Source organism: Megalops cyprinoides, chromosome 14 (assembly GCF_013368585.1).
Source record: "Megalops cyprinoides isolate fMegCyp1 chromosome 14, fMegCyp1.pri, whole genome shotgun sequence".
NCBI classification, from domain to species: Eukaryota; Metazoa; Chordata; class Actinopteri; order Elopiformes; family Megalopidae; genus Megalops; species Megalops cyprinoides.
This window is the reverse complement of record NC_050596.1, coordinates 11442197-11460370: the sequence shown is the minus strand read 5'-3', so window position 1 is coordinate 11460370 and position 18174 is coordinate 11442197. Positions and strand designations below refer to the sequence as shown.

At 46.0% G+C, this 18174-nt stretch overlaps 1 protein-coding gene across 4 annotated transcripts; it reads left to right on the top strand.

The window, feature by feature from the left end:
• Positions 1-3107: 3107 nt before the first annotated feature.
• LOC118789007 (LON peptidase N-terminal domain and RING finger protein 2-like) lies at positions 3108-17765 on the top strand. Of its 4 annotated transcripts, none has more exons than XM_036545271.1 (14): positions 3108-3335; positions 3970-4046; positions 4126-4964; positions 9661-9779; positions 10537-10659; positions 11461-11634; positions 11831-12056; positions 12257-12359; positions 12472-12586; positions 14927-15048; positions 15283-15441; positions 15824-15986; positions 16813-16962; positions 17539-17765. In XM_036545271.1, exons 3-14 carry the CDS (start codon positions 4175-4177, stop codon positions 17695-17697), a joined length of 2403 nt encoding a protein of 800 aa, XP_036401164.1. In that variant the 5' UTR covers positions 3108-3335; positions 3970-4046; positions 4126-4174; the 3' UTR covers positions 17698-17765. The 4 variants fall into 4 exon arrangements, with proteins under 4 accessions (XP_036401164.1, XP_036401166.1, XP_036401165.1 ...); XM_036545273.1 differs by having other exon boundaries at positions 3108-3462; XM_036545272.1 differs by having other exon boundaries at positions 3970-4964.
• The last annotated feature ends 409 nt before the right edge of the window (positions 17766-18174 follow it).

The following is an 18174-nucleotide window of genomic DNA, read 5'->3' as shown; positions in this document are numbered from 1 at the left end:
CTTTGCCCATCTCTGCCTCTGCAAATAGGCCCTGGCCCTGATTATGCCATAGTAGATATGCAGATGGTGTTCTGGGATTACCACCAACACAAACGTCATAGCAAACTTTGTATGTTGACCTTCATATAAGTGGCCTAGTGGATACTCACAGTCAATTATACTGCCAAAAAAAAGGCAACACCAACATAAAGTGTCTTAATAGGGTGTTGGTCTGCCATGAGCTGCCACATCAACTTCAGTGAGCCATGGCATAGATTTTATAAGTGTCTGGAATCCTATTGGAGGGATGCACCACCATTCTTCCAGGATAAATTCCATCATTTGGTGTTTTGGTGATGGTGGTGGAAAACGTTTTTGGTGCCGAATGTATTCAATTGGGATGAGACCTGGTGACTGAGACAGCCATCGCATATGGTTAACATTGTTTTCATGCCCATCAAACTATTCAGTGACCACTCACGCCCTTTGGAAGGGGTTCTTTGTCATCCTGGAAGTGGACCACTCCCATCAAGATAGAAATGCTTCAACATAAGATGAAGGTGATCACTCAGACTGGCTTTGTATTTATTGGTGTTTATCTTTCCCTCTAAGGTAAGTGAGTGGTATGGTAAGGTAAGGTAATGGGCTGGGTGAACCTAAGCCATGCCAGCACTCCACACTATAACGATGCTGCAAGAACCCTTCTCCGAGAGAAACAAGCACTCAGGCCTGAAGGTTTCTTTTGGTGTGTGCCACGCCTGCACTCGTCCTCTTGTTGAGAACAGAGTGAAGGATGATTCATCTGACCATATGATTCTTTTTACCATTTCCTGTGGCCTTTGCACCACTTTACTCAGAAATGTGCATCTCTGGGTATAATACCAGGGATATGCCCTACAACCTGACCATGGTATCCTTTTCTGTGAAGTTCTCAATAGACTGTTGTTGGTGAAACTGCCTGCTCATGCCCTAGATTGATATTTACAGTCAACTGATTCAGAGTTGCTCATCTCTTTTGCCTTGCATCTTGAACCAATACAAAGACATCATGGTCAAACAGTGTGCTCTTTCGTCTACAGTTGTCCCTAATTTATCATGTCTTTCCCTCCGACTTCCATGCCAGCATCGCCCTAGCCACTGTTCCTCGTGAAACATCAGCAATTCAGCAATCTTTGTCAGACAACCTCTTGCAAAAATAATCACCCCTCTCTCAAAGTTCCTGAGATGAGAGTCATGCTCTTCTTCTATCCAAATTAGCCAAATTAATGGGCAGCTGGGCCTGCTCAGCATTTTGATGATATATTAATTGCTTAAGTCATAAACCACACCTGTGCGGAGGTACTTGCTTTCATCATACTTTGTAATTCCTCCGTTATTCAAGGGTTTCCTTTATTTTGGCAGTTACTTGTAATAATCACGCAACGCAATGACTGGACACTGTATTTCACAGCACAGCGTAAAGTTAGTTCTCTGGATGAATCCTATAGATTACCATGAATGCCAATCTCAGGTTATCCCAGGATTACTCTCAGAAGTAAGTCCCTAAGACAGAGGTCTGTTCCCTCATGCTGCAGACACTGCCCATATGGAGAGTTTTTTTTTCCCTCCACCCCTAGAATGGAAGCCTGACTCATCATTCTATTCATTGTTTGCACCTCTCAGCAAGAAATACCTGTGGGAGATAAAAGCAAGAGTTCTGATGACTGATGTCCCAGAACACCACTATATGGACAAACTTTCACCTAGGAGGAGTTGCTCAGAAAATCTTTAAAGGAATGAGACACATATAAATATATACTTCACCATATTGTGCAACAACTGGTACATGTCAGTCTCTACTAGGATACATGGCCCTCAGGTGGTTCTTCAACTCAATGCCATAATGAATGTCACTTTCTAAAATGCTTTATCAACCATCAATTTCAGCCTTTAAAAGATTACATTTACAGCTTTATCAGGGAATCAATCGAGTCAAACTGCCTTAATTATTCAAAACATTGGATAATGTGCAGGATAAAAAAATCCATTGGAAGAAGCAATACCCAACTCCAGATTGGGAAAGTTGTCACACAATCCTAAAACTATAGGAAATGTTATGAGGAAATGTTATGAGATGCATAAATCATAAATGCGTGAAATCTATACCCTGACAAAGCATTTGCTTTTGTAAAGGTTAGATAAATTATTCAGAGTTTGCGTAAGTTTGACTCCTCTCCCCACTGATGTGTTGTTTTTATTTCAGCACTTCACATCCTTTGCAATGGAGTCTGAAGTCACCGTTGCACAACTTAAAACTCAAATTACACAACACCTGATACCTCAGAATGAAAAAGAAGCTTCCAGAAACTATTCTTGCCAGCATTACAAAAAAAAAAAATTAAAAAACAATTTCTTTGGCAGGTAATGCTGCTGTTGAAGGTTCTGACTTGTTACAAACTGCCTTTTTACTGCTTTATCAAAAACAAATGATGAATACAATGGGTGGCCAACCAATGAGTAAGAGTATATTTATGTAGGAAGATACCAAATAATTTTAGTTGATTTAATAAAATACTACTGCTGGATGACTAGTTTCCCACACAGAGAGAACATCCATTTGTTATATACCCCTTAAAATAATCCAAGTCAAATGACCAAGTCAAGAACACATACACAAATAAACTATGAACTAATCTCTTAATTGTTAATGTATCTGTGCAACAGACATAAATATGCTTGTGAGCAGTATACTTTGACCTAATAGGAAGTGCTATAACACAATTTCTAACTGCTTTAAAGTTACGTAAAGAATTACATAAAACTAATATCTTCGACAATTTCCTCGGGCAGTTTCAACCTCAATGCTTTCCTTCTGTGACCCCCTGAGAAAGTAAACCGTTGCGGTCCTTCGCCTAGCAAATCATTTCTTCAAAAGAAACACTTCTGGCCATGTGTTCGTCTGCCTTTCCCAGAAATTGTATAATGTGTACACTTCCATCCGCCTATATGAAACCATTTTGTTGGCAACTGGTTATACAACGGTTATGTCGTTATATAAGCGGGCCATATAATGGACCAATGAGCCCATTTCCCCGGCGTCACGTGCTGCCTGCGCATAATGTTACGTGCACTTCGTACTCACAGTACTATTCAAATTGTGGGCAACGTGTAGCCACCTAGGGGGGAGGTGAATATGTATATAGCTGTATTTAGTTGATTAATCTAGTGTTCATACATCGCAAACCTACACAGAAGCTATGGACTGATGTCATTTCCAGCGACTTTACAAAGAGAAAAAGACTGTCCTGGACTGCCTGGAGTTACGCAAACCCGGCGCACGTTTCAGTGAGAGCGGCTTGGGTCTTATATAAAAACAGGTGATGTAAAATTGACGTCGGAACGGCTTGTTTCATTTCCAGCGAAGGGTGAATTCGCTCCGAACCGGCGACTGACTCGCATTCCAGGAGAGAAAAAGGGGTTATCTTTTTGATATTTCATTTTCAGGTACTGGCTGAGGTTCTTTCCCCCAGAAACGCGTTTAATTCAAAGCTGATTAGCGTCTAATGCGTTAGCTCCGAAATGCATCGGCTAGTTAACTGTTAGCTAACTAGCTAGCCAAGTCAAATTACCGCTGTTTATAAACACGTTTCAGTTATTATCATTTTATTTGAAGCTAACTTTAATCAGGATAAACACTGGCATGCTTTGTATTGGTTGCCGGGCACACTGTAAAGAAATGCGGGTGGATATTCAATTTGTGTTGCGGTAGACTATTTGCTGGTTACTATTCCAACGTAAATCTGAAGTGCACCCTGTAGACCGCCCCATGTACGAAAGCAAAAGGGTCGGGCAAAAGCACGGGTCTTTACAGTTGAATGATTTTTTTTTGTACCAAGCTAGTTCTGAAGCCGGGAAGTACAGTGCTGTGCTGAAATGAGACGCCTGAGATCGGGAAGCGATCAGTAGTTTTCGCGCATGCTGAAGCTATGCTTTGTGTGTTTTTTTTTGTAGGGCTTGAGAATGGAGGCGTTTCCAGTGGCGAGGCCCAGTTCTAGGAAGTGCCATATTTGAGAGGCTCTAGAAAAAGGGTACGCCTCCTCAAAACAACTAGTGATTGTACAACCCCAGATGTAGCCTACATTTAATAAGTAAATTTTCCTGTTATAGGGGCCGCGGTTTTTTCATCTGTAGACGCTTCTGATCGAATCCAGCGACGATGGAGACGGGAATTCAACATCGCACGGAGCAATTCGTTCACGATATATCCAACCCCGGTGCTCCGGGTTTATGTCCAGAAATGTTGGAGGTGGCGGAGGAGGCCTGTCGGGCGGGGGATTTCGACCTCGCGGCGGAGATCTACGGCTCTCAGCTGGCGGACCTCCCGCAGCCCGATCGAGGACTCTGCCTGCGCAGAGCGGACGCCTTGGTCCGCTCCGGGAGGATCGCCGAAGCGCTCGACTCCTACTGCACTGCTGCCAAACTGCACCGACTGCGGCCGGAGGAACTGGGACTTTTAGTCGAAAATATCGCGCGGAGCCTGCGAGAGAAAGAGCTCGGGGTTTTGACTAGAGACGTGTACCCTCAAAAAAGCGAATCCTTTAAAAGTAGCGAAAACAAACCGACCGGCAAACTAAGCGGAGACGGGGGACGCGAGTGCGGTGGGGATGCGCTAGAGGACAGGCAGTCTCTGGACCTGTTCTCCTGTCGGCTCTGCAAGTCTTTGCTGGCCGAACCCACAACTTTACAGTGCGGGCACACTTTCTGCAAGCGATGCTTGGAGAAGGACGCCGTCCACGAATGCATCAAATGCAATTATAAGTTGAACAAGAAGAACGGACAAATTCACCCCATGGGGTTTAGAGTAAATGTGATTCTGAGCAGCTTGTTGGATAAGTGGTTCGACACGGAAAGTAAAGCCAGGCGGCTCTGGCTGGACGGGGAAAGTATGTGGAAGAAACAGGAGTTTACAGACGCCTTGGAGAAGTACGACAAAGCCCTAGAACTAGGTGAGAAGCTTGCAATTATGTGCACGTTTTTGTTGTTTTGCCATGATTTGTAAGTTAAGTCAAAGTTATGTGCATCCAGTATAGTGTTGGTTCCGAAATGTGCGGAGACGAAGTGACCTACTTTTTCCACTGAAAAGCAAACGACAGGGGGCGACATTGAATATGTGAAATTGAAGTACTACATTCCTGGGAAATACCATTTCAACACCCCCGTAATTTAGCACTCAGCAATGCCCTTTCGTTCTTATATATGCATTTTATCAGATTTCTTAAGTAGAGGTAGCGCACTGAAAGCTTTACTATATAAAAAGGTTGATTGATCGGTCTGCTCGCAGGATCGACTCCGATGCATGCTTCTGTGACTTTTGACCTCTATATCTGCGTGTTTGTGATGTCATGTGTCTTAAATAAGGCCATCCTTTCATAACGACCTCTGACAACTGCAGTTATATTACTGTTCGTAGTTTTATAAACATGCTGTTGCGTTGCGGATTACTTTTCCTTTGGATTAATACGTAATTGTAGGCTACTGTATTTAGCTGGTCATGTTATTGTTGTTTGCCTTGCCCGTATATAGTAGCCCGGATATTTATTGAAGCTATTCGGGTCAGTTAAGTTTTTATTCTTAGCAGCAGGTTTGTCATGACAGGAATGAACAACTGTGATTTTACATAATCGTTTAATGAAAATGTAGGAAGTCAACGCTGGCAAATCCGTTCCTCTAACCCTGTTTAGTTTCTTTTTTATTTCACACTTAAACCAGTTACATCTCGTTTAGTAGCAGCTACAGTACTGCAGTGCCATATTTCGTTTCGACCAGTGAGTAGGCATGTTGGTATCACACCAGGCGAATGTTTCAAAACAAACAGAGCGGCTTCCTGCTGCTCCTCTCAACACGTCATCGGGGTCCATCTCACGACTGACAACAATCCTGTTGGACTGAAATGCAGTTACTTTCTCTTGTAGTGTGCATAGTAGCTGGAAGAAGAACTACAGAACTGAACGCCTTTTTTAAAATGTAGGAGCCGGGGCTACCTGAGGGAAGTGTGGACACTTGCCTTAGGAAGCGCCACACTTCGCATTCTTGTATTTTTCTGGAGGTGCCTGGCATGTTGCTGTTTTGTCATTCAGAAGTCAGCATTTAGTTTGAATGTTTCGTAATGGAAGGCGCCAGGCGCCTGATTTGATGTCAGGTGAAAGTAGCCACTGCAGCTAATGAGTGAGTGTAGTTTGCCATTATGTCCTGTTTCTGTTTGTAGTGTGGTTCTGACATTAGAATGAAATAACCTCATGTTAGTGTACGTCTTGAGGAGTTGTAGCAAATCAGTGGGGCCTGTGGTGATGCGATTGTGGCTGAATTGTGGATTTTAAGCAGCCCTGTTATGTATATTTGTCCTTTGTGTGTTGAAATTGCCTTTTTGGTTGTTCAATGCCCGCTGTAGCTGTAACGCATGAAACCAGGAACACACAGTTACTGATTGGAAGGTACCTGTTTAAAAAATTCATTCTGTCCTGGCACTAGGGAGGAGGGGGTTGAATGAGGACAATTTGTATTACATTCTAACCAGTTTTAGTCTGAGTCTGAGCGATAATTTGATTGCGTGGCATGTTCTCGGGGGCACAACATGTTTTCTGATTTATTGAATTTTGATATGACCATATGTTGACTTAGGCCTAATGCTGAATACATGGTGCATATACATTTGCTCTTGGAATGTCCCTGTGACAAAAAAAATCACATCTGCATCTTAACATTTGTGCTACTCATCTCTAAAAAAGTTACCCAATAGTCTTTTTATGAATTAAGCACTGTTAAATCTTGAGGGGACTTGGAAGGTGGAAAAAATTCCAGAGAACATGGGCTACATTTTGAGCTTTCTGAAAATCTGACATTTAAGAATGGCAGCATCCCTGCTGTGCTGTATGTATGAGAATAGCCGGCTCCTCTAATTAGCTTTGCTTTAACTTTGTAGTGGGCAGCCCCCCTCATACAAATGTTTTCTGATAGGTCATTGTAGGTTATCCATTTCAAACAGCACTGCTGTTACTCACAGAACATTGGAAGATGTTTTGCACAGAAGCAAAAAGCCTCTTTGTTGTTGTTGTTTATTTGCTTATTTTTTGTTGTCATTGCCAACCACCGCTCTTAACTGGATTGGATGTAGATGACCAATAGGAGTCATTGTGTGTATAGAATGCAGTCTTAATGGTCTTCCGTCCATGGCTGCTCCGCTCGTGAAAATGGCCACCACTGCTCTCACCCTCAGGGTGGGATGAAATACGATGAGGTTATCTCATATCCTGTAACCAGGGCAACCATTCTGTAGGGTTTCTAAAAGGTGTACTCTTCTTTCAGGAGAGCCGAGATGCTGAGGGTTCGTTTTTTTCCAGCCGCGTTCGAATCTGCTCGTTTTGCACTTACGCAAACGTGTTTGAGTGGCTCTTGGTCTGTCGTGAGAGAATTCGAATGTAGGTCAGCGCAAATCGCATCAATATCTGTGCCGTGTACGCACAGGGGAAAAGTTCAAGACCGGGAAATGAGTGTCGTGCGGTTCTCCCCAGCCCCGTGATGGACGCTTTGTGCAACAGGAGGACGATCGTGCACTGCTTGGTGAGCGCTTGAGTCTCCCTGGAGCTAAAGCGAGGGCCGGAGTTTGGAGGTTGATTAAGCCCCCTGGCCCCTCTGCTGCAGCAGCTGGATGGACTGACCTAATTTTCCATGCAAATGTCAGCTGCTCGACCTGACCTGCTTACGCAAGATAGGGAGGGAGGGAGAGTGAGATATCGAGGACATTTTCTCTCTCACTCTCACTCTTTCCTCTCTTCCCCCTCCTCTCCTCTCCTCTCACTCCACGGCCCCTTTTGTCCGTCTCTCCATGTCTTTTTCCCTCTTCCCCTGCCCTCCACCCCCCTCTCTCATATGAAAAAGATTCAGACTGGCTTTGCTAGCATGGTAGGAGGTATCCACTGTTGCCAAAGCATTTTTAGGAATGAACACATTATCATTCCTTCCACTAATGCTCTCATCCCGCCTCCCCCCTACACACGCAGTTTCTTACCACGTAAAACAAGAGAATATAACTGAAAAGGAACAAAAACACACGACAACAACCAAGTATAGAAAAAAAATGTTATGTAAAAGGGCCGATAATGGAAAGACTGTGAAAATCTGGTCTTGCAGCTCGCGCGTATGCCCCTTTGTACCGCTGCCAGTACTCTTTTATCAGCGGCAGCTTGTGTGTCGTGCGCATCCCACGCTTTCCTTCCTCGTGGCCGCTCGACCGGGCTGGGGCTGGGGGCGGGGGGTGTGCGGTGCACAGGGGCCTGTCTGACTCTCCTCTCCTCCACTCTGCACCCGTTAGGCCTGCCGTGGCCCGGCACAGATATTTGATTGATCTGAGATGACTCACTCTTGTCCACTTTTCCCTCGCGGAGTCCACGGGAATAGAGCCAGCGCTTCCTGAACAGTGTGTCCTGGGTTTGTTAAGCTGCGGTTTGATCATTTTATGAAGAATGTTAAGTACGCCTGTGAGCTGGTATATAGCGCGGTGTTTACCAGACCTGTTCCTGGTGACCAAACTGCTTCATTTCAGCTCTTAGTTAAACATTAGTACAGAGAGAATAAAATTATTTGACTTCCCTACATTTAAGCTACAAAAAATCTTTGTTGCAATGTGCTGTTTCTATTTGTTGATGTGTGACACTTTTCAAGTCCTACCACAAGTTTACTTGTACAGCCTGACTAGACAAGGTAAGCTAAGTGTACTACCCTACATCAGTCATTAGATCATAGATCACATCACGATGCTACACATAAAATAAACAACAAGTATTGCAATGTGTCTTGTATCCTGCGATGTAGTGATTATATAGTATACTTGGTTTCCCTTGTCTAGTCAGGCAAGTTAACTAGTGGTAGGCTTGTATACATGGAATAGCTACTTTTAGCGCAATAACAGCTATCCCCAGTATGTGGCATTAGCTTTCTTCCTGTATTTTTTTCCCTTCAGTCATACTTGATGTGGGAGCACTCCAAAATTCAGTGAAATGCTTCCAGGGTAGAAAAATATCACTTGTATCTATATTTTGGTTAACTTGCATATTAGCTTTTAAAAATGCATAGCATATGTTTTCACTCTTTATCTTTGTACCCATGTGTTTCTATCTACCACATGGAAGCAGCATAGTGCTGTTGCTATGATGTCAACATTGAATAGATAGAAGTGGCGCTTTTTTCCCCCAGAAGAATTTCACATGGCCTCGGAAAACTGGAGGTGTGCTCCTGCATCAGGTATGACTAAAGGGAAAAAACATATAGGAAGAAACCTAATGCCACATACCGAGGATAGCTGTTATTGCGCTAAAAATAGGTATTCGATATGTCGCGACGGCAATATCGTGCAGCCCTACTTGGAACTACAGGGATGATGCAGGACATTAAGCACTTTGTACTAAGTATGACTGGAAATTGCTTCTGCTAAAGGACACAGTAGGTTGCAAGTGTGATACCCGCTTGGCTCACTGCTGTCCTAAACCAGGGCAAGGTACTTGGGTGAAATTGCATCATTGAAACTAATATGTAAAATGGACGCTATGCAAGCTGCCCCAGATAAGGCATCTGGAAAGCAGACTGAGATGATGTATCTTTCCTCGCCTCCTCTTCCCCCCCACCCCCCTCCCCCTCCGCGCCACGCAGCTCCATCCGACTGCAGACTGCTGGGTCAGCGTGCGGAACTCCACATGGACATGAAGAACTACTCCCAGGCCGTGCAGGACGGGGACAGTGTGTGCCGACTGAAGCCGCTGTGGCCTGAGGTAAACTGGGAGGGGATGTTATTTCAGTGACCCGGCTGACCCGAAGCGGCCTGCATCCGCACTAAATATACCCACAGCTACCTGCATGCACTTTCACCTTAGGCTGAGTGAACCTGTGGTGCAGACTTCAGTGCTCTAACCACTACTCCACATGTGCTAATGATCCTAGGTCCAGAGTCCTGTGCTCTAACTGCTACACCACACAGCTGTCTGCTATGCCTTGAAGGCCCTCTGTAGTCCGTAGGGACCTGATGAACTCAAACTCTGGTCTCCTTTTCCTCATTAGCTGTTAATAGAAACTGGGACACCTTGAGCCTTTCAGCGATCAGTTCTCCAGAGGTCTGCAGAGTCTGTCATACATGTAATGATGAACAGGAATCTGGTCTTGAGTGGCAGGTTTAGCAACTGACCTGCCCTGTGGTGTGGATAGTGGATAAGATGCATTTAGAGGTGTTGTGATTGGCTCTGGTCCTTGAAATGCGTAATTAGGTGCTGCATTAATGTAGGCATACAGTGTGAAAGAGAGCAGACCATTCGACACCAGCTTCTTAGAATATTCATCTCCACGCTCTGGAACTCATGTCTCAGTGTGTCAGGCAGTCATGACACTGCAGTTCATGACTCTTGAGAGTGTTTTTGTTCTGGCATTTTCTGGGCATGCTTCTTACCGCCTGACAAACATCACTTCTTCCTTCCTGCCCTTTCCGCCAGCATGTGTGAAACTGCTTTCTCTGTTTCCCTGTGTGTGTGTCTGTAGGCGCACTACCTGAAGGCCACAGCCCTGAGTAAAGCGGGTCGGAATGAAGAAGCCCTGCAGGAGTACTTCCTCTGCATGGCACTGAAGCCGGGCTGGACCGCAGTCAAACTCGAAGCCCAGAAGGTACACCCTTGGCCTGTGCGCCGCTCCCCCTCTCCACCTCTCACCTTCCCTTATGCCCTCCCCTCTCACCTTCCCTCCCCAGCAGCTAAGGTAGGTGTTAACTTGGCCGCCCCGCTGCACATAGACAGGAAGAGATGCGGTAACAGATGTACCCACAAACGCATTCCGGGAATGGAAATGGACTTAATTTGCATGCTGTGTTGCAGCTGTGTTCTTTGTACGTGCCTCTGCTTGTGGTGTAACTGCAGACTGTATCTGTTAGCGGTTCCGTTTAGTGATCCCAAACAGAGTAGGGGGAGGGTTGGAAAAAATGGGGGAAAGTAGTTCTGGTATGATAATTGCCCTGCCTCTCATCTAATTTGCAGGGTTCCTGAGACTTTTCTCTTGCTCTTCATTTTTTAAGCTTCATTACATGGGCTTTTTTACGGCTCTTAGACAATAATCTTTTTATCTATGAGTGTGACGTCTGTGTTCTCATTAAGTCATTGTTTAGTCAGAAAGAACAGAAGGTTCCCGCCGTGCTTGCCAGGGAAATAAGCGGGTTTTGACTATGAGCATTCAGGCTCAGCGGCCATAGAATATTCATTGATCAGATTAAAGTTGTATGTCCACGCTATGTGTTAGCTCTGTGTAGATGTAGGACAGGGGAATGTGTGATGAGCTTGTAACTGGTGGGTTATGAGATCCAGACCCAGATGTAGCAGTTGCCTCCAGCAGTGTCTAAACTGTGTGAGGACAATCAGGGTTGCCCTGTGTGCCCTGCCAACGGCGAGTTCACTCTGGGTCCCCCCCCCTCCGCAGCTCCTGAGCGAGGTGTTCTCCTCTGTGTTTGAGAGAGACCCCTTGCCCACTCACCTGCCCCCCCACCAGCGCAGCTCTACCTCATCCTCCGCCACCATCCTCAAGCCGTCCGCCCTGCTGAGCTCCCTCCAGTCCCCGATGCTCGGCGAGCGTGTGAGGGCGCCATCCTCTAAGGTAAGGCCCTACTCCGACCCTCAGCAGGTTCAGCTTTTGTTCCTATATCACCGGTTTTTGCGTAAAGGGCTTATATAATCTGGGTGTATGCAACTCTAATGTGCTGGGTGTTGCATTAGCCCTCGAGGAGAACATTGCTCAAGTGCCTGTTGTCACCATTTCCATGATTTCATGCCAGTTTTTTCACTCTCTGTAGGACCCAGCATGGAGTCTTGCCAAGACCCCCCTCTGCGACGGGCAGGGGGAGCCCAGTGGCTCGGACAGTTCGAAGCCGGCCTCTCTGAGCACGCTCGAGTCCCCCATCGAGGAACAGAAGACGCTGACGTCCATCCTGGCCGCCCTGCCGCCACCCCCCAGCCTCAAGAGGAAGTGCCCCAATGACCCCCCTGCCTTTGCCCCCCCTGCCAAGTTCCTCAAACCAGGTAAGAGACTCCACCCTCTTGGGCTTTAAATGGACTGTGATTAGCTGTAACTTGATTCATGGTGATTGCCTCATGGAAGTGGGAGGCCAGTTTATTCTTGGTGTGCAGACTGAGAAATGATGTTATAAATGACATCATGGTTGCACATGTATAAGATCACTGGGTGTAAAGAGCAGTGTGCTCTGTGTGTGTCTTCTCAGATGGGGCCTGCTCATCTCAGAAGCCCTCTGCTGCTTGCGGGACAAGGGTGGTGCCCCCAAACCTGTTGGACAGCGGCGATATGGAGTGCTCTCTCTGCATGAGGTAATCCCCTCTACCACCCCCAACCCACCAAACCAACCATAATGCGCAAAATGTAAAATAATCCAATAATCTTATTTTTGCCTGGTGTCCCTCTGCTCTACTCTGCCTCTAGGTTGTTCTATGAGCCAGTGGCCACGCCCTGCGGACACACCTTCTGCTTAAAGTGTCTGGAGCGCTGCCTGGACCACAACTCCACCTGCCCACTGTGCAAGGAGAACCTGTCAGAGGTAGACACCCCTAGCAGCTCCCTACTTCCCCTCTCAACCCTCTCTCCTGGTCTGTGCCCCTCTGTCCCATTCTGTCCCCCACACCTCTCAGTTCCGCCCTGGGTCTCGCCTACCCCTCAGGCCTCCTCCGCCTCTTCTCTGTACGCTGTGTTCTTCCGGATTTTTCCCCAATGAGGAACTACAGCTGGAGAATATTGGTTCCGCCTGCGTTCCACAGTTGAATGTGGAATTGCACGCAGTACCACATTGCAGCTTCTGCCCTGTAAGCATGCCAGCGCTAGTGAACTGGAAATGAGAAATATGGGTGTAGTTGGCACATGCGTCACCAGGACCTGCTAATTAGATGACAATAAGAGGACGTGTCTTCAGAAGGATGGCTGAGGGCAGGTAAAAGTGCATGAAGCAAAATGGCTGTTTTTGGAGAAATATCCGCTGCTAGGTAGTTTGTCTTTGATGCATCATCTCATTTGCCAGCTCGAATTTGAGGTCATCCCTTGCTTAAAATAGCCATTTGCTAGAAAATTCCCCATGGTTATAGCTGTGTAGCAGGTGTTGGGTCAGAACGACAAAAAAATGCTGATCCACTGATGAATCATAGTTAATGATTCCAGCCAGCACTGAGGACATTGTAGCCGGCTAATCTTCAGAGGGATCAAAGATTTAATACTTCATACTGTTTCCTACCAAAAAGCAGAAATTCGTTCAAGAATATTTAATTTTCTGCTCTGAGTGCTGGTAGATTGTCTTTTTAGTATCTTATTGGAGATATCTCCCCTAGTTTGTTGGGCCTGGTAGTGGGTTGGAGAGGTTCTCTAAGTAAATGCCACAGAAACATGATCAATATCTGCTATATTGGTTTGCAGTTCCCCCCTCCCCCTGCCCATCTCAGGTTCTGACAATGGAATACTTGACATAATGACTGTGTTTATGCAGGGTACCCCCTATATTACTGTCCTGAGAAAGTCATGGAAAATTGCTGATATCTTTAAATGTAACACAAGATTGTTTCTTTAACTTTTAACTCCACGTTTTGTGCTTATCCAATAGCTTGATACCAGCTATATCAAGTTTAGCAGTGACTGGTTACCGATGCATAATGAATTGGCTTGGTTCCTGGCTTATACATGGTTCTCAGAAACCCTGCCCACTATTAACTGCTGTGAAGAGCATGTGAATTTCCATGTAGACAGAAAACTGTTTTTTTGTTTGTTTTTTCGTCCTAAGTGACGTCTCAAAGTATTGCCATAGTTTTCCCACAATTCTGTCTACAAAGTACTTCGCTTCGGCAGGAGTAAATACTTGACCTGGCTAACACCCCACCCACCACAGTACAACCCAAACCTTCCTGTCTCCCCTCTGTGCCCAGCGGCAGCGGGAGCAGCTATGATCTAAATCCGGCAGTAGCTCCGTCGACATGTTGATTATAAAAATTATGCAAGGGCTTTCATCTCCTGTTCCCTGCCTCTGCAGCTATTTTTACAGCGCCCCCCCCGTTTTAAATTTAGCACTGAACCCAACGACAGGACGCCACTCAAAGTGACACACAAGCACAGTAGGACTAGAATGACTGAAAAGCAATGACTCAAAAGATTTTATGCCCCCCTGCGGTGAGAGCTGACTTTGGGGAACATGGCTGGCAGCAGGCCTTTTCTAGTACCAGGACAGAGTTTACCGTTTTTTCTTTCTTTTCTGTGATGTGTGGGTGTATATGTGTATCCGACCTGTCTGTGTCCCTTTTTGCTCATCTTCTAATGAGACATGCAGTGATTAGATGAGCCAACTGCACTGAATTTTTTATGGAGCTTGAATGTGTTAAACATTAATAAATCACGATTTGTATCTTGCTGATTTTAACTTTCGCATGTGGTAGATCGATATACTGTGGCTCTGGGCACCCTGCTTAAGCGTGTCGAGCCAGTTCTGTCCTGCATATTTATTGATGATATTTGAGGAGAGTTGGGCGTAACATGTATGTTAATTAGCCCATGGAGTCGGGAGGGGTTTATGTACAGAGAAGGTACTCATTATCATTTAAATTGAGTTACAGGCTGGCGCTGGAGTATATTACTGAAAATGTATTGGCCAAATTCTCCACAGCCAACTTACATTTTGATGGGGTCATGTTCTGAGGACTGAGCCATCAACAGAATTTTTATCATTGTAGAAGTGGGGGAATGCTTATCTTCATATTTACATAGCACGGTGAATCAAGTCTAAAGGAATCTAATCTTACGCTTACAGAAAGAGTGATGAGGTGGATGGATCTTTGCGTGTTGAAGCACTCCAGCTGCAGCTGGTACAGTATTGATGCCATTGTGGATCTGTCTGTGCACCCTGCAGTATTTGGCCACCAGGGGGTACCACAAGACGCTGCTGATGGAGGAGGTTTTGGTGCGATACCTCTCTGACGAGCTGAGCGAGAGGAAGAAGATCCATGAGGAGGAGCTGAAAGAGCTGTCAAAGTGAGTGAGGCCCGCCAGTGTCACTTCCTGTGTGGGCTTTTGTGCCAGAGCTGGACTCTGGGAGTCTGCTGAAGAGTTCTTTCTGTGGTTTTCTGCCTCCTGATTGGATGTGTGTACCAGGGTGTGTTTGTACACCCATACGGAAGACTTCCCTTCAGCAGTAAACAGGTGCAATAGATCATAACTTAAATCAGTTATTATTGCCCTCATTTGTTATTTTTTTTCCTCCAACAGCTTGAACCAGGAAGTGCCCATCTTTGTGTGCACCATGGCATTTCCCACAATCCCCTGCCCGCTGCACGTCTTTGAGCCGCGCTACCGGCTCATGATCCGCAGATCCATGGAGACGGGAACCAAGCAGTTCGGCATGTGTATCGCCGATGAGGTGAAGGGGTGAGTGCAGACTGCAGCTACTGACTAAAGCCAAGTTGGGGTGGGGGGGGGAGGGGGGGCAGAGGAAAATACAGGGGAGGAAGCTGAGATGGATGATGAGGAGAGAGAGAGAGACGGAGGCAGTTCAGCTTTCACAGTGTTTAGCTTCTGATCAGCTGTTCCCTCAATGCCCACGCATATTTAGATGGTGCTTGTAGATGTGTTGAGTGGGACCTTTCCAGAAATGGAGACCAGGCAGAATAGAGTGTGGAGGAGGTGGACCAGCTCATTCATCATTCATCATTCATATTGTGGGTATTTTCTGATGTGTGGGTGGTGCGGAGGGAGTACATGCCTACAGTTTAGCTCAATGGCTACTTTTTTTTTGTTTTGTTTTTCCCAGGTTCGCAGACTACGGCTGCATGCTCGAGGTGCGAGACGTCAAGTTCTTCCCAGACGGCCGCTCGGTGGTGGACACCATCGGTGTGTCCCGTTTCAAAGTGCTAAGCCACGGTCAGAGAGATGGCTACAACACGGCTAAAATCGAGTATTTGGAGGACAAGAAGGTGTGCTTGCGCATCCGCATATGTTAGCACATTTTGGCACCGCATTTTCAGTTCCTGTGACACATTTTCGTTGTGAGAATTTTGGAGAAGGATGGATTTGGGATTATATTTAATCCACTATTTTTAGCTTCAATGTTCTAGTTTTTAGAACACAGCCATACGAACGCTAAAGCATGTTTTGGGTCTCATGCATAAGAGTAGGCGTACTCAGATGGGAACAGTAATGAGTGGCTTTTGCAACGATAGGCTATCCTGTTAATAATGACAGTTCTATTTAAAATTAACAGGTGCTCACAAACTAAACTGGGATGCTTTGAAAATGAATGCCTTGGACCTATGAACTTAGTTTTTTTTTACAAATTCTCTGAAATGTGATAAGATACAGATTTTGTCTCTGTGCAAATACTCACTGCTCTGTGTCTTTGGAGTTCATGCCTCATTGGTGTCTTACCTGTCTGTGATTCGTCTCGTGATCATTAGCATTCAGTTAAAAAAGTGTTTCATATCAACAGTCAAAATTTCAGGTTTATGCATTTTTGTCATCTCTCAAAAGTCATAGTATGAAAACATGAAAGTTTATTTTGAAAGCTACCCGTTTAGAAAAAGTCTACATGTCTGTCATGAGATTTTTGTTCTGTCATTAATCTGTGTGTCTGTGCATCTGTGTCTGTGCGTGTGTTTGGTGCGTGTTTGAACATGTGTTTGGGAGTGTGTGTGCGTGCATGTGTGAGTCCATGCATGTTGGGTATGTTTGTGTGAGAGACAAATCCAGTCTTCCATTTCTGACTGTGTGCGCGCATGTGTGTGTGTGTGTTTGTGTTCTCAGGTGGAGGGGGAGGAGCTTGCAGAGCTGGTGAAGCTGCACGACTCTGTGTATGACCAGGCCACAGTGTGGTTTACCACCCTTAAGGACAACATGAAGAACCAGATCCTCAGCCACTTTGGGAACCTGCCTGGAAAAGACAACAACCCTCAGGTAGGTCAGAAGCCTTCCCAGGACTGTCACCTCAGCCTTCCCAGCCCTCACCCTGGGTACACATCGTGTGTGCGGGGCTCGAATTAAGGAGGCCTGGTTGAGCTGTTAACTGAGTCCTGGTGTGGATTTCAGATCCCTTCAGCGCAGACTATCAATGGCAAGGCCTTCATAAAGCCAGGCGTATTGTGGAAATAAAATCTTAAACGCACTCCTTCAACTTAATTCTGTTCTGCCTGCTTCTTAAATTGCCTTAGCTAAATCAATTAGGCCTGAGTAGTTTTTACATTGTTCCAAACACAATCAAGTAATTAAGCTCAGTCAGTTGAATTAACACAATTTAAGAGGCAGAAACAAATAGAAATAAGTAGAGGAAATTTATATTAAGCAATTGGTTTCGGAGAACAAATGAGCAAAAGCGTTCATGTGGCGGCTTAGCATCACGCATTGCTGTGAACAAATATGCTTTTGGCCAGGCTTGTGGGTGCAGGGAGCTGTATGACTCATTGTGTTACAGTGGTGCTGTGTTGTAACGTTAGCGGTGGGCTCTCCCGCTCTCTCTCTGTCTCCCTCCTCCAGGGCAGTCCAAGCGGGCCTGCGTGGTGCTGGTGGCTCCTGGCGGTGCTGCCCCTGGAGAACCGGGCCCAGCTCACCATCCTGAGCATGACCTCCCTCAAAGACCGCCTGATCGCCATCCGCCGCGTGCTCATCTTCGTCACCCGCAAGAGGGCGCGATGACCGAGGGGCATCACCTGTACCCCCCTGGCAAGTGAAAGCAATGGCCAGCAGGAGATCTGGAGGCCTTGTTTAGAATAATGTGTGTGTGGGTGTGTGTGGGTGTGTGTGTGTGTGTGTGTGTGTGTGTGTGTGTTTGGGGGGGGGTGGGGGTTAAGACAAACAGGGGACCAATGTTGTAATTTAATTTTGTTTCGTTATTTTTGGTATTTTCCCCAAAAATCTGCATCCCATCTGATTGGCCAGTCTCAGATGTAGTGAATGGGAGTGCAGCCTAGTACTGGCCTGCTGCTGATGCCTCATTGGTGCAGCCTCACTGGCAAAACGCCACCGAGTCCCGCCGCAACCTGATGCATCCCACCATAGACTCCGCCTCCTCAGGGCCTGGGCCTGGACATGCCCATTTCCACACATTTCTGACGCCTGGACACATCCGCTGTCCCTCACTCCGGCTCTCTTCCGGCCCTCCTGGACACACCC

Bases quoted from the DNA above. Each gene is read 5' to 3' on its own strand.
- LOC118789007 (XM_036545271.1), top strand. From the start codon at position 4,175: ATGGAGACGGGAATTCAACATCGCACGGAGCAATTCGTTCACGATATA. The intron at 12,360-12,471 runs GTAATCCCCTCT...CTCTGCCTCTAG, and splicing joins GAGTGCTCTCTCTGCATGAG to GTTGTTCTATGAGCCAGTGG. The intron at 15,049-15,282 runs GTGAGTGAGGCC...TTCCTCCAACAG, and splicing joins GAGCTGAAAGAGCTGTCAAA to CTTGAACCAGGAAGTGCCCA.